The 12,371-nt window shown below is 69.0% G+C and overlaps 1 protein-coding gene across 1 annotated transcript; it reads left to right on the forward strand.

Annotated features, from left to right (window-relative positions):
• The first annotated feature begins 2,314 nt into the window (after positions 1-2,314).
• Positions 2,315-11,777, forward strand: UHMK1 (U2AF homology motif kinase 1). The gene is made up of 8 exons (XM_029080904.2): positions 2,315-2,605; positions 4,013-4,305; positions 5,270-5,461; positions 6,078-6,175; positions 6,544-6,620; positions 6,967-7,065; positions 7,596-7,684; positions 8,015-11,777. Exons 1-8 carry the CDS (start codon positions 2,350-2,352, stop codon positions 8,159-8,161), a joined length of 1,251 nt encoding a protein of 416 aa, XP_028936737.1. The 5' UTR covers positions 2,315-2,349; the 3' UTR covers positions 8,162-11,777.
• Positions 11,778-12,371: the final 594 nt, after the last annotated feature.

Here is a 12,371-nt window from a genome sequence, read left to right on the forward strand (position 1 = left end):
TTTCCGATGAGGAAACCGGGGTCCAGAGGAGGGGAAGTGACTCGACCGAGGTCTCGCGTGGCGGAGTGGGGGCTCGGAGTCAGGTCCCCTCTCTCCCGGGCCGGGGCTCGGGCCACCAGGCCGCGTTGCCTCCGCCGGGCGTCCGTGATGGCACCCGCAGCCGGGGGGTGGCCAGAGTGACCCTGGGCATTTCTCGGGCGCTGCCAGGAAGGAACCCGCCCCAGCTTCCTGCAAAGCGCGGGCCGGGGGCGAAACCACAGAGGGGGCAGCGAAGCGGCCTTCGGGCTGGTGATGAGGGCCTCCCCCCTCCCCCCCCGGCCCCCAGCTCCCTCCCACCCCCAGCCCCGCTCCCGAAATAGCTCGACGGGTCCCCGGGCCCGCGCCCACCGCCATCCGCCAGGTCCTAAATGATAACGTTGGTATTTGTTAAGCGCTTACTATGTGCAGAGCACCGTTCTAAGCGCTGGGGGAGATACAGGGTAATCGGGTTGTCCCATGTGAGGCTCACCGTTCATCCCCATTTGACAGATGAGGGAACTGAGGCCCAGAGAAGTGAAGTGACTTACCCGCAGTCACCCAGCTGACAGGTGGCAGAGCCGGGAGTCGAACTCGTGACCTCTGACTCCGAAGCCCGGGCTCTTTCCCAGGCTCTTTCCCAAAGGTCCTGAAGCGCACACACCCCTCCAACCACAAACCAAGCGAACCCTAAATCTTCTCTGGGTTTTCCCGCCAGGCGTGGCCGGCGGCTGAAAATCCTCGGGCCATCATCATAACAACGGCTAACGGTGATCATTATCATCGTCATGGTAGTGTTAAGCGCTTAGTTTCATTCATTCATTCAACAGTATTTATTATGCTCTGCACATAGTAAGCGCTCGATAAATACTGTTGAATGAATGAATGAATTTATCGAGCGCTTACTATGTGCAGAGCACTGGACTAAGCGCTTGGAATGGACAAATGGGTCACAGATAGAGACAGTCCCTGCCCTTTGATGGGTTTACGGTCTAATCGGGGGAGACGGACAGACGAGAACCGAGAACTGTTTTAATAATAATAATAATAATAATAATGTTGGTATTTGTTAAGCACTTACTAGGTGCAGAGCACTGTTCTAAGCGCTGGGGGAGATCCAGGGTCATCAGGTGGTCCCACGTGAAGCTCACGGTCTTCATGCCCATTTTCCAGATGAGGTCAGTGAGGCCCAGAGAAGTGAAGTGACTTGCCCACGGCCACCCGGCTGACGGGTGGCAGAGGCGGGATTCGAACCCATGACCTCCGACTCCCCAGGCCGGGCTCTTGCCCCGGAGCCACGCTGCTAAATGATCTCTGCGGATGAGCAGGGGGGCTGAGGGGAAGGGGAGGGGCAGAGGGTGAAGCCCCGCCCTCCCCCAATTGAAGCCCCGCCCATTGCCAACCGAAGCCACGCCCCATCCCACGAGGCCCCGCCCTCTTCCCCTCAAACCCCGCCCCTTCCCCTGAAGCCCCGCCCTTCGCCTGACGTCACGCCCTCCCGCCAGTCCCCCGAAGCCCCGCCCCCTTTCCAACCGAAACCCCGCCCCTCTCTTCCCCCCATGGAAGCCCCTCCCCTCCCGCAGTCCCCGAAGCCACACCCCTTTCCGACCGAAGCCCCTCCCCTTTCCCTAAACCCCGCCCCTTCCCCAAGACCCCCGCCCTCTTATCCCGTAAGCCCCGCCCTTCCCCCCTCCCCTTCCCTTGACGTCGCGCCGTCGCCTCAGCCCCCAGAAGCCCCGCCCCTTCCCCAGAAGCCCCGCCCCTTCCCCGGCGGCCCCGCCCTCTTACTCCGTAAGCCCCGCCCCTTCTCTGACGTCACGCCCCTCCGTCCCCTGAAGCCCCGCCCTCTTCCCCTCAAACCCCGCCCCCGAAGGGCCTCCCCCGAAGCCCCGCCCTCCGGCTACCGGAGGCCCCGCCCCTTTCCCCGAAGCCCCGCCCTCTTCCCCCTCAAACCCCGCCCCTTCCCTCGACGTCCCGCCCTCTCCTCAGTCTCCTGAAGCCCCGCCCTCTTGTCCTCGAGCCCCGCCCGAAGCCCCGCCCCCCGGCTACCGGAGGCCCCGCCCCTTTCACCGAACCCCCTCCCCCTCCCCGCGAAGCCCCGCCCTCAGCTCCCCGCGGCCCCGCCCCTTCCCTGACGTCACGCCCCCTTCCCGAAGCCCCGCCCCTCTCCCCCGGGCCCCCTTGCGATTGGTCCCCGCCCCGCTTCCGCTCTCCCCGGCCCCGCCCCCGCCTTACGTCACTTCCGCCGCCTTGCCCGGCCGTTCCCCGCCCCCCCCCCGCCCTTCCCCCTCCGCCTCGCCCGGGTCCGCGGGCCGCCCCCCCTCCCCCCCCCCGATGGAGGCCCCGGGCCCGGGCCGGTTCCTGGAGGCGTTGGGTCGCGTGTGGCAGGTGCAGAGACGCCTGGGCAGCGGGTCGTCGGCCGCCGTGTACCGGGTGCGCTGCTGCGGGGAGCCCGGCCTGCCCCCCGGGGCCCTGAAGCGCTTCCTGCCGCCGCCCGCCGGACCCGGGGCCGCCGCCCACGCCGCCGCCGACTACGGCTTCCGCAAGGAGCGGGCCGCGCTGCAGCGCCTGCAGGGACACAGGAACATCGGTCAGTCCGCTCCCGCATCCTCCCCCGTCCTCCCCCAACCCCCCAACCCCCTCCCCCATCCTCCCCAAACCCCCCAATGTCCGCCCCCATCCTCCTCCATCCCCCTCTATCCTCTCCCAATCCCCCCAACATCCTCCCCCATCTTCCCTCATCCTCCCCCAACCCCCCAACATCCTCCCCCATCCTCCTCCATCCCCCTCCATCCTCCCCCAACCCCCCAACATCCTCCCCCATCCTCCTCCATCCCCCTCCATCCTCCCCAAGCCCCCATACATCCTCCCTCATCCTCCCTAAACCCCCCAACATCCTCCCCCATCTTCCCCCATCCCCCTCCATCCTCCCCCAACCCCCCAACATCCTCCCCCATCCTCCTCCATCCCCCTCCATCCTCCCCAAGCCCCCATACATCCTCCCTCATCCTCTCCCAACCCCCCCAACATCCTCCTCCATCCCCCTCCATCCTCCCCCAACCCCCCAACACCCTCCCCCGTCCTCCCCAACTCCCCAACATCCTCCCCAAGCACCGAACATCCTCCCCCATCCCACCCCCATCCTCCCCCCCCTCCCCCCAACATCCTCCCCCATAATAGTAATTACGATGGTTTCTCTTAAGCGCTTACTAGGTGCCGAGCACCGTTCTCAGCGCCGGGGGAGATCCAAGGTCATCAGGTTGTCCCCCGTGGGGCTCACAGTCTTCACCCCCATTTTACAGATGAGGCAACTAAGGACCAGAGAAGTGAAGTGATTGGCCCAAAGTCACACAGATGGCAAGCGGCAGAGCCGGGATTCGAACCCACGACCTCTGACTCCCAAGCCCGGCCTCTTTCCACTGAGCCACGCTGCTTCTCTTGCCATCCTCCCCCATCCTCCCTAAACCCCCAAACATCCTCCCCCGTCCGCCCCCCCCCCCCATCCCCTCCACTTGCCACGGCAGAGTGGATGTCACGGGTTCCAATCCCACCCTGCCCCCTCCCTGCTGGGTGACCCTGGGCCAGTCGCGTCACGAGAGAAGCAGCGTGGCTCGCTGGAAAGAGGCCGGGCTTGGGAGTCAGAGGTCGTGGGTTCCAATGCCGGCCCCGCCACCGATCGGCCACGTGACTCTGGGCAAGCCGCTTCGCTTCTCTGGGCCTCAGTTGCCTCATCGGGAAAAGGGGGATGAAAACCGGCAGCCCCACGGGGGACGACCTGGTGACCTCGGATCTCCCCCGGCGCTGAGGACGGTGCTCGGCACCTAGTAAGCGCTTAACAGATAGCAACGTTAGTGTGGTCATTCGCCCCGCCTGACTCTCCCCACCCCTCTTTCCCCCAACCCCCGGCGCCCCCCGAATCGCCCTCCACCGTCGTCGCCGGCGATGCCCGCCCTCCCCCCGTCCCCGCGACGCCGACAAGGTGTGTTCCTTTTTCCAGTGACCTTGTACGGAGTGTTCACCATCCAGACCTCTCCAAGCGTGCCGTCGCGCTGCCTCTTGCTCGAACTCCTCGACATCAGCGTCTCCGAGCTCCTTCTGTATTCCAACCACCAGGGCTGCTCCATGTGGATGATCCAGCACTGCGCCCGGGACGTGCTCGAGGCCCTGACCTTCCTGCACCGCCAGGGCTACGTCCACGCCGACCTCAAGCCCCGCAACATCCTCTGGAGCGCCGACGGCGAGTGCTTCAAGCTCATCGACTTCGGGCTGAGCTTCAGGGAGGGCAATCAGGTCCGGCCGGGCCTCCGCTCGTGGGGGCCGTCCTCTCGCCCCGCTGGCGTCCGGTCGCTTTTTTTCTGGTTTGCCCGTTTAGGGAGTTTAACGGCCCGGCTTCCCCCCCGCGGTCTGCGGCAGGGGCCTAAAGCCCCCTGGGGTTAGAGCCTTTTGAGGGACGAGGAGACTGCGGGGTTGAGCCCGTTCCCGGCAGGGCTGCCCCTTCCTAGAGTAGGACGGGGCAGCACAGCGAGCGCCCCAAGGGCACCTCCTTCCTTCCGAGGGCGTGGAGCTCGGGACCGGGGTTCGTCCTTCCCGTTGGGAGACCTCGTGGTCTTCACTCTGACCGCCGGGCAGAGCCTCTGCGTTTGCGGGGGGCGGGGCGGTCCCCCCGTCGTCCTCCTCAGCCCCCGGACCCCCAAGAAGGGAGGAACCCTGGGCCGGGTCCACTGCATCTGTCGGAAGGGTCGCCTGGTCCCTTCGGAGCTTACCCGAGCCCAAACAGCCCGGATCTCCGGCGGGGCTTTAAGCCTCGACTCCGGTTCTCCCTTCGCCTTTCTCAGGAATCGCCCTGTGGCCGTTTCGAGGTCCCGTCTCCCCTTGGGGGGTGGGGGTGGAGGGGGTTTCGGCCGCTTGCCCCTTCCCCTCTCCATCCCCCAGCTCCACAGGCAGCCGGTCCGCCGCCGTCCGACGGTCAGGCGGTGCCCCTCGGGCCGAGCCCGGGCGGGACCCGGGCAGCCGCTCCTCCCGCCTTCGGAGACCGGGCCTTCGCCTCGGTCCCCGTCAGCGACCGACCGCGCGGCGTCGCCGTCTCCGGTCTGGACGTCGGCAGCCACGGGGAGCCACGCGGCCGCAGCGGGCCTCCGACGTCCCCCCCGGGCGGCGGGGCGGGAGGGCGGCCCGGAAAGGGGCCCCGGCCCGGGCGCGCCCGGCCCCGCCGGCCTCCGGAGCCGCTGACGGCTTCCCGTCCGCCCTCTCTCAGGACGTGAAGTATATCCAGACGGACGGGTACCGGGCCCCCGAGGCGGAGCTGCAGAACCGCCTGGCGCAGGCCGGGCTGCCGGGGGGCGCGGAGTGCACGGCCGCGGTGGACTTGTGGAGCCTCGGGGTCGTCCTCCTGGAAATGTTCTCGGGGATGAAGCTGAAGAACGCCGTCCGCTCTCAGGAATGGAAGGTGGGCCGCCGCTCCCCCGGGCGGGGAGGGGAGGGGAGGGGAGGGGCGGGCGCCCCGGGAGTCCTCCCGGATCCCTGCCGGTGGATTCCCATTCCCCGCTGGGATCTCCGGGGCCCGGGCTGTGTCCGGCACCGCCGCCCCCTGAACGGCCTTGCCCGACTGACTAGCGGCAGGACCGGATCTCGGCGCGGGGGCCGGGCAGCGGGGCAGCGCGGACCCGCCCGCCTCTCGGCCGGCCGTTATCCCGGGAGCCGGGGCGCGGGAGGGTGGGGGGCGGGGAGGGTCACCCGGCCCAAACCAAACTGGTCCCGACCTCCTGAGGGTCCCGCGCGCCGAGCCGCCTCCTCTTCCTCCAGCGGGTGGGAAGCTCTCCCCTCCACCCCCGCCCCCGGGGCCCCGGGGGTCTCGGAGCGGCCCGCCAGCCGGCGTGGGAGGAACGCGGTCTCGGATGCCGGGAACGCCCCGTCACCCCTTGCCCTGGGCCCTCCCCGCCCCGGGGGATCCGTGCCCCCGCTTGGCGCGGGCCGTACCTCCGAAGGCGAGGCCCGTGAGGGCCCAGAGTGGAAGCGGTGGCCCTCCCCCGTCCCTCGAGGGCGACTTTGCCTTTCCTCCGCAGGCGAACAGCTCCGCCGTCATCGACCACCTATTTGCCAACAAAGCGGTGGTGAACGCGGCGGCCATCCCGGCCTACCACCTGAGGGACCTCATCAAAAGGTGCGCGGCCCCCGGCTCCCCCCGGCCCCCGCCGGCCGAGGCGGTGTCCCGGTCGTTCCCCGCCGGGGCCGCCGGCCCCCGCGGCCTCACGCGGGTCCGGCGGTCGGACCGGACTGCGGGGAGGGACGCCCCCCCCGACCTCTCGGCCGGGCCCGAGTCGGCGGCCGTTCTGTTGTGCGGTCCGGGGAGGCGGGGCGGGGGCCGAGTCGATCGAGCGGCGCGGTTCGGCTCGGCCACGGTTTGCCGAGGAGACGAGACGGGCCCGTCCCGGCTCCGCTGAGGGCGGCCGGGCTCGTGCCCGCGTCTCTCGTCGGCCTGAAGCCCGTGGGCCGCGAGGCCCCCTGACGGAAAACCCCTCTGCGTCTCAGCATGCTCCACGATGACCCCGCGCGGAGAATTCCGGCCCGAGCGGCGCTCTGCAGCCCCTTCTTCAGCATCCCCTTCGGTAGGTAGGCGGGCGGCGGGGCGGAGGGATGCCGGACGGGGGCCGGAGTCAGCCGCCGTTCTGGGAAGCGCTTGGGTCAGAGGAGAGACTCGGGAGGAGCGGGCGGGGCCGGGATCCGGCTCAGGGGGCCGGGGCGGCGGTTGGCTCAGGGCCGCCGGCTAGCCCGTTCGCTCGGTCGTATTTATTGAACGCCTGCTGCGCGCCGAGCCCCGCACCGAGTGCTTGGGAGAGTACGGTAGAACAGTAAAGAGTCCCGTCCCCTCCCCACCCCGAGCCGCCAGTCCGCGGCCCGGACTGCAGTCGGCCCCGGCCGTCTTGACTCGGCCGCGGGGCGATCTGTCCCCAGCCCCCCACATCGAGGACCTGGTGTTGCTCCCGACGCCGGTCCTCAGGCTGCTGAACCTGCTGGAGGAGGAGGACCTGGAGAACGAAGAGGAGTACGAAGGTGCGAGCCCCCCCCCCGCTCCCTCGGTCACGGTCCGTCCCGGCCGGCCGGCCCCGGGGCCGCTGCCCGGAGCGGGCTCTGCCCAGGCTGCCCTGCCCCCGGCAGACGCGGCGTGGCCCGGCGGGAGGGGCCGGGAGACCTGGGTTCTTGCCCCCCCGGCCTGCTTGGGTGACCCGGGGCGAGTCCCCGAGCCGCTCTCGGCCTCTGTTTCCTCCCCGAGGAAACGGGGCTCGTAATACCCCACCTTCCCAGGGCCAGTGGGAGGAGAAAGTGAGATTGCCGGCGGGAAAGCGCTTTGGGGAGATCCTTAAAGCCCACCCCTAGGCGTGTCTTCCCCCGATCACCTGGTGGACGGTGTTTATCTCGTGACTGGCTTTCTCCGTCGGCTTCATTTTCGACCCCCGGGCTAGTAAATCCCCTCGAGGGGCTCGTGGCCGGGTCGCGGCCCTTCCCGGTTCTGATCCGGGCGGTGGGCCCGGGGTCCCGGCGGAGGGGAGCGTACCGGTGACGGGGGCTCGGTTTCCAAGCAGACATCGTGGAGGACGTGCGTGAGGAGTGCCGGAAGTACGGGCCCGTGGTGTCTCTGCTCGTCCCCAAGGAGAGTCCTGGCCGAGGCCAGGTAAATACCCGATGCCGAGGGAGAGGGGACCGGGGAAGGGAGGGCTTGGAGAGGTCCCCACCCGATGCCGGGCAGCGATTAGGGCTCAGACGGGCCCCTTCGTCCCGGAGCCCGGGGCGGCCCCGGACGGGCCAGGCTTCCAAGCTCCCTCGGGCCGGAGGGCCACCATTTGGCGGGGGCGGGTCTCTTCCACCCCGGCCGGAATCGTCGAGGGGCACGTGGTCCGAGCCCCGGGGGTGGGGAGGGGGGCGGATGGGGCTCCGAGCGCCGAGGGGAAGGGCGCCGCGGCCGAAATTCAGCCGCCCCCCCCCTCCCCCGCGCCCCTTCCAGGTGTTCGTGGAATACGAGAACGCCGGCGATTCCAAAGCTGCCCAGAAGCTGCTGACCGGGAGGATTTTTGACGGCAAGTTTGTGGTGGCCACCTTCTACCCGCTGAGTGCCTACAGGAGGGGCTATCTCTACCAAACCTTACTTTAGCTGGCGGCTCGGGCGGCCGCCCCGCCCGCCCTCCTTCCTGCGTCTCCCTGGCTACCGCCGGCCACCCGTGAGCAGTGCCGCCGCTTCCCATTCCGCTGGGCGGGGAGGGGGGACTGGGGAAACCGACCCCGATGGGCCCGAGCGCCGCCCGAGCCGCCTCCGCTCCGTCGGGACCGGGGTGGGGCGGGCCCCGGCGCCCGGCGCCGAGGGCGCGGGTCCTCGCTGGCGTCCCCGGGGGATCGTAGACTCCGCTGGCGCGGGGCTCTCCGCCGGTGGGTCGAGGGCGGCCCGAGGCTTGGTGACCGCCTGCGGCCGAAACCGGTCAGGTGCGACCTCTCCCCCCCCTCCCGGCCTCCCCGCCTCCCCCGCCGGCCCGGGGTCCCTCAGTGGCCGGGGTCGTGGGTGCCCGGGTGGCCGCCACCCCGAGCTCTGTCCGCTTTTCCTCTGTCGGAGAACTTCGGTCCTGAATATTCCTTCGACGACTGCAGCGAGCCCGTCCGAACCCTTTTTTATTAAGGCTTTACTGATCTCGCACAATTTTACCCTCGGATGTGAGCGTGAGTGGCTTTGTGTGCGCGTGTGTGTCCGTGTTTGCGGGGTGCGTGAGCGGGCCTCCCTCCGTCCCGGCGCCGGTCGAGTGTCTCGTGTAAGCCGGATTGGTTCCGGGTCTGGACCCGGGTACCCTCGAGGCGGGTTTGAGAGCAGGGGAGCGAGCGGGGAGCAAAAAGGGATTTGTTTGGTTCCAGAGAGGCGCTGAGCCCCAGAGGGAGGCAGGGGACCAGGGAGGGAGAGGGGAACCAGGCTCTTGCCCAGAGAAACGTTCCGGAGCGTCTTGAGGAGGGTGGTGGGCATCTTACCGTGAGTGAAGGGGAAGGGGGCCTGGGCCGGAGGACCCTCTGCCCGCACCCGCCGCGGTCCTGACTCCCGTGCTTCCGGCCCGGGTCCTCGGGCGAAGCGCCTTCCCGGCGGGGTCGGGTCAGGGCCGGGGCAGGGTCGGGGGCGCCGGACCCGATGAGGAGCCGAGGGGAGAGGCAGGATGGGCTGGGGTTTTTAAGAGGGTAGGGAATCCCGGTGGTCCGGTCCGGCAGCGGGACGGAAGTGGGGAACGGGGAGCCTCCCGTCTCCCCCGTTGCCCTGAAACCCACGGTAGCGAGCGCGAAAATACAGGCCACCGGCACGCGCGGTCACCAGAGGCCACGCTGCCTCCACCTTCTGGGGCAGGGCAGCCGGAGAGCTACGGAGGGAGGCCTGATTCCAAACGATCAGTGGTGTTTATTGAGTGCTTCCTGTGTGCAGAGCACTGTACTGGGCGCTCAACAAGCCACCGGAACCCGGGAGCCTTCTCCCATCGCGGTAGGGTTTCCTTAGGGCGCCGAGACCTCGGGGCGCAGGGTTCCGGGGTGCCCCCCTACCTCGGGACCCTCGGGGTCGGTGGTCTCGGGCGGACGAGACGTCACGGCTCCTTCTCTGGACGGACCCTCTCCGTCTCGTATCCGTTGGGTTTCTCAGCGGCAGTCGGTCATACGCCCCTCTTGGGGCACGGCAGGTTCCGGCCCCCGCAGGTGCGGGCTCGATGAAGCGGACTCCGGGCCGGTGGAGAAGTGGCCGTTTCAGGCTGCCCGGCAATCAGCCGGTGAATCGAGGGTACTGATGGAGCACCGACCGTGTGCGGAGCACCGTACTAAGCGCTTGGGAGAGTACGACGCAGTAGAGTTGGTAGGCCTGATCCCCGATTGCCCGCGGAAAAGCGCAGCCGGGGGTGAAACTGCCGTGCTACCGGGACCGGGGGAGGGGTCCCGGGCCGGGCCACCCGCTTAGCCCACACGGTCGGCCGCTTCACCTCCCGCCTTGGGCGGCGTCCTTGTCCCCACCCCCCTAACCCCAGACCAGGTCAGGCCGTCGCGCCGGATTCCTCTTCCAAAACCGGCTGCGTCCGACGTTCCCGGGGGAGGGAGGGGGCCCCTTGGCTCTCCCCGATCCTCATGCGGGCCTCCAGCCGGGAGACCCGATGGCTTCGGGTGGGCGTTGGGTGAAGCCCGCCCTCTTCTTGCCCCAGCTTCCCATCCCTTTCCTTGTCTGGCCTCGCGTCTCTCTTGCCCGCCCGGGCGGGACTCGTCTCAGAGCAGGTATCCGGGGGAAGGTCCGACCGCACAGGCCGCCCACCCTGAGCCGGCCCAGGCGGTCCTGCTGGTCAGGACCGCCGCCAGACGCCCCCCCCCCCCCCCCCCCCGGCCGGGACACGGCACCTCTCGCCGAGCGGCCTGCGGCTCCGGTGGCCGTTGGCGCTCTGCCGTGGCCAAGCGGAGAGGGAAGGAGCCGGATCTCGGTCTTGTTCTGCGGGTGAAATTAATCCCCTCAAGCTCTGCGCTCCCCGGCTGGCGCCGGGCTCTCCGGGCCGTCGAGCGGGATCGGAAACCCCTGCCCCTGCCTCTGTGGGGTCACCCGGATCGTGGGTCGCCCCTCTCGGGCCCGGCCGCCCGGGCTCAGTAGTCGTCGGAAATGGGAAGTTGCCACTTCCGGCGACCTCTCCCAAGCGCTCCGCACACAGGAAACGCTCAGTAAATACGGTTGACCGCGCGGTGAAGGCGGCGTCCGCACTAGCTGCAAAGGAGTAGCACCTTATTGTCGGAGGGAAGCGTGTGCGTGTCCGTGTGTCCGTGTCCGCACGTATGGAGAAGTGTAGTCTCGTGCATGGTGAGCTGCGTGGAGTCATCCCCTCTGCAGACCAGGAAGCTGGTCATTCCCTCTCGGTCCCTAGTGTCGTCGTGCCGGGCGGGCATCCGAGTGGCCCTCCTGCCCCTCCTGCCCCCCCTTCCCTCCCTCCTATCCCCAGGGGGTCGCCTTCTGCCAGGTCCGGCTGTGGTGTGCGGGTGGAGACCCGCCCCAGGGATTCCAGGAATATGGAACTGCCCCCCGGAAGGGAGTAGGCCAGAGGCTGAGGAAAGCTTAGACCCGAGCCCGGTGCAGGGAGTGGTTTTTTGCCCCTCCCGTCGGGGACCCCTCCCTGTCCGGATTCCACGGCCAGGCGGGCGGTGCCCGGGGCTCCCCCCCAACCCCCACCCCGATTGCCGGCGGCGGCCCCGGTGCCCGGCGGCCGTGCCTCCGCCCGTCCGGCTCCCGGGAGGGCCGCGTGAGCGAGAGGGGCGGCCGGCGTCGATTTCGAGCGTCGGGCCGGCCACCGGGCTTGGACTCGGAAGCGGTCGGAACCGTGACCTCGGGAAGCCCGCCGTGGTCCCCAGGCCTCCGGTGGCGCGGGGGGAGGCGAGGGAGGGGGTTGTGGTCCCGCCGCCCTCCCCCCCAGCAGATGATCCTTCCCGCCTGCCTCCAACCCATCGGGGCGCAAGGACGCTAAAGGTGCACAAACTACTGATCTGGAGGCCAGTCTTCCCAGCGCTCCGCTCTGAGCCTCGCCTCCGTCTGCCCCGAAGGCCGGGGGCGGCGCCGTTCGGAGCGGCCGCCCGGGTAGCCCGGAGCGGGCTTTGTCATCGGCCTCGCCGTGGGCCCACATGCCCTGCCCGGTTTCGCCGTACACCACCTTCCTCCCGCGCGGCGCCCCGTCGTCCCGTCTCCCGAAATCTGCTTGGCGAGGGTGACGAAATAAAGCTTAAGGAAGCGAGCGAACCGTTCCCTCGACTCACCTGCGCCCGTCCCTCTGGCGAGTCCGGTCGGCCCGCCGCCATCCCCGCGAGGGACGGGCCGCGACCCCGGTCCGGGGCCCCGCGTGCCCGTCGCTGAAGATTCCTCATCCATCTGTTCGGGAAACGAAGCTAGGGGATAGTTTGTTTGCGAGTAGAGCGTCGTCGGACAGGAGAGGACGGGAAACATTTGGGAAAGGAGGGGGCGGACACGGAAAGAGAGAAATGGGTCGGTCGAAGCGGGCGCTGTGCCGAGGGCTGGGCAGAGTCTGCAGCGGAAGCTCGTGGTCCCCAACTTCGAAGGGTGGAGCCGGTTGCGGTGCCCCGTCCGGGGACGGCCGAGCCCGGGCACGGGAGGTGGCGTGGGGGCAGCTCAGCCAGGGCTGGGCCCTCCGAGAGACTTGAGCGTAGAGCACGTTGGAAATAGAAACTTGGGGAAAATCCCAGGGAAATTCCAAGTCACAAGGAAAACCCAGAGGAGGGCTTTAAGGAACCGAGGGTACCCGGCTTGGAGACCGGTGGGCCAAGAGGAGGTTGAATCATGATCTTCCCTAGAAGGTTGCGTTGGACTCCCT

This window comes from Ornithorhynchus anatinus, chromosome 16 (assembly GCF_004115215.2).
Source record: "Ornithorhynchus anatinus isolate Pmale09 chromosome 16, mOrnAna1.pri.v4, whole genome shotgun sequence".
Taxonomy (NCBI): Eukaryota; Metazoa; Chordata; class Mammalia; order Monotremata; family Ornithorhynchidae; genus Ornithorhynchus; species Ornithorhynchus anatinus.

Excerpts from the sequence above, each read along its gene's own strand:
- UHMK1 (XM_029080904.2), top strand. The coding sequence starts at position 2,350 with ATGGAGGCCCCGGGCCCGGGCCGGTTCCTGGAGGCGTTGGGTCGCGTG. Across the intron at positions 4,306-5,269 it reads GCTTCAGGGAGGGCAATCAG|GACGTGAAGTATATCCAGAC; the intron begins GTCCGGCCGGGC and ends GCCCTCTCTCAG. Across the intron at positions 6,176-6,543 it reads CTGAGGGACCTCATCAAAAG|CATGCTCCACGATGACCCCG; the intron begins GTGCGCGGCCCC and ends TCTGCGTCTCAG.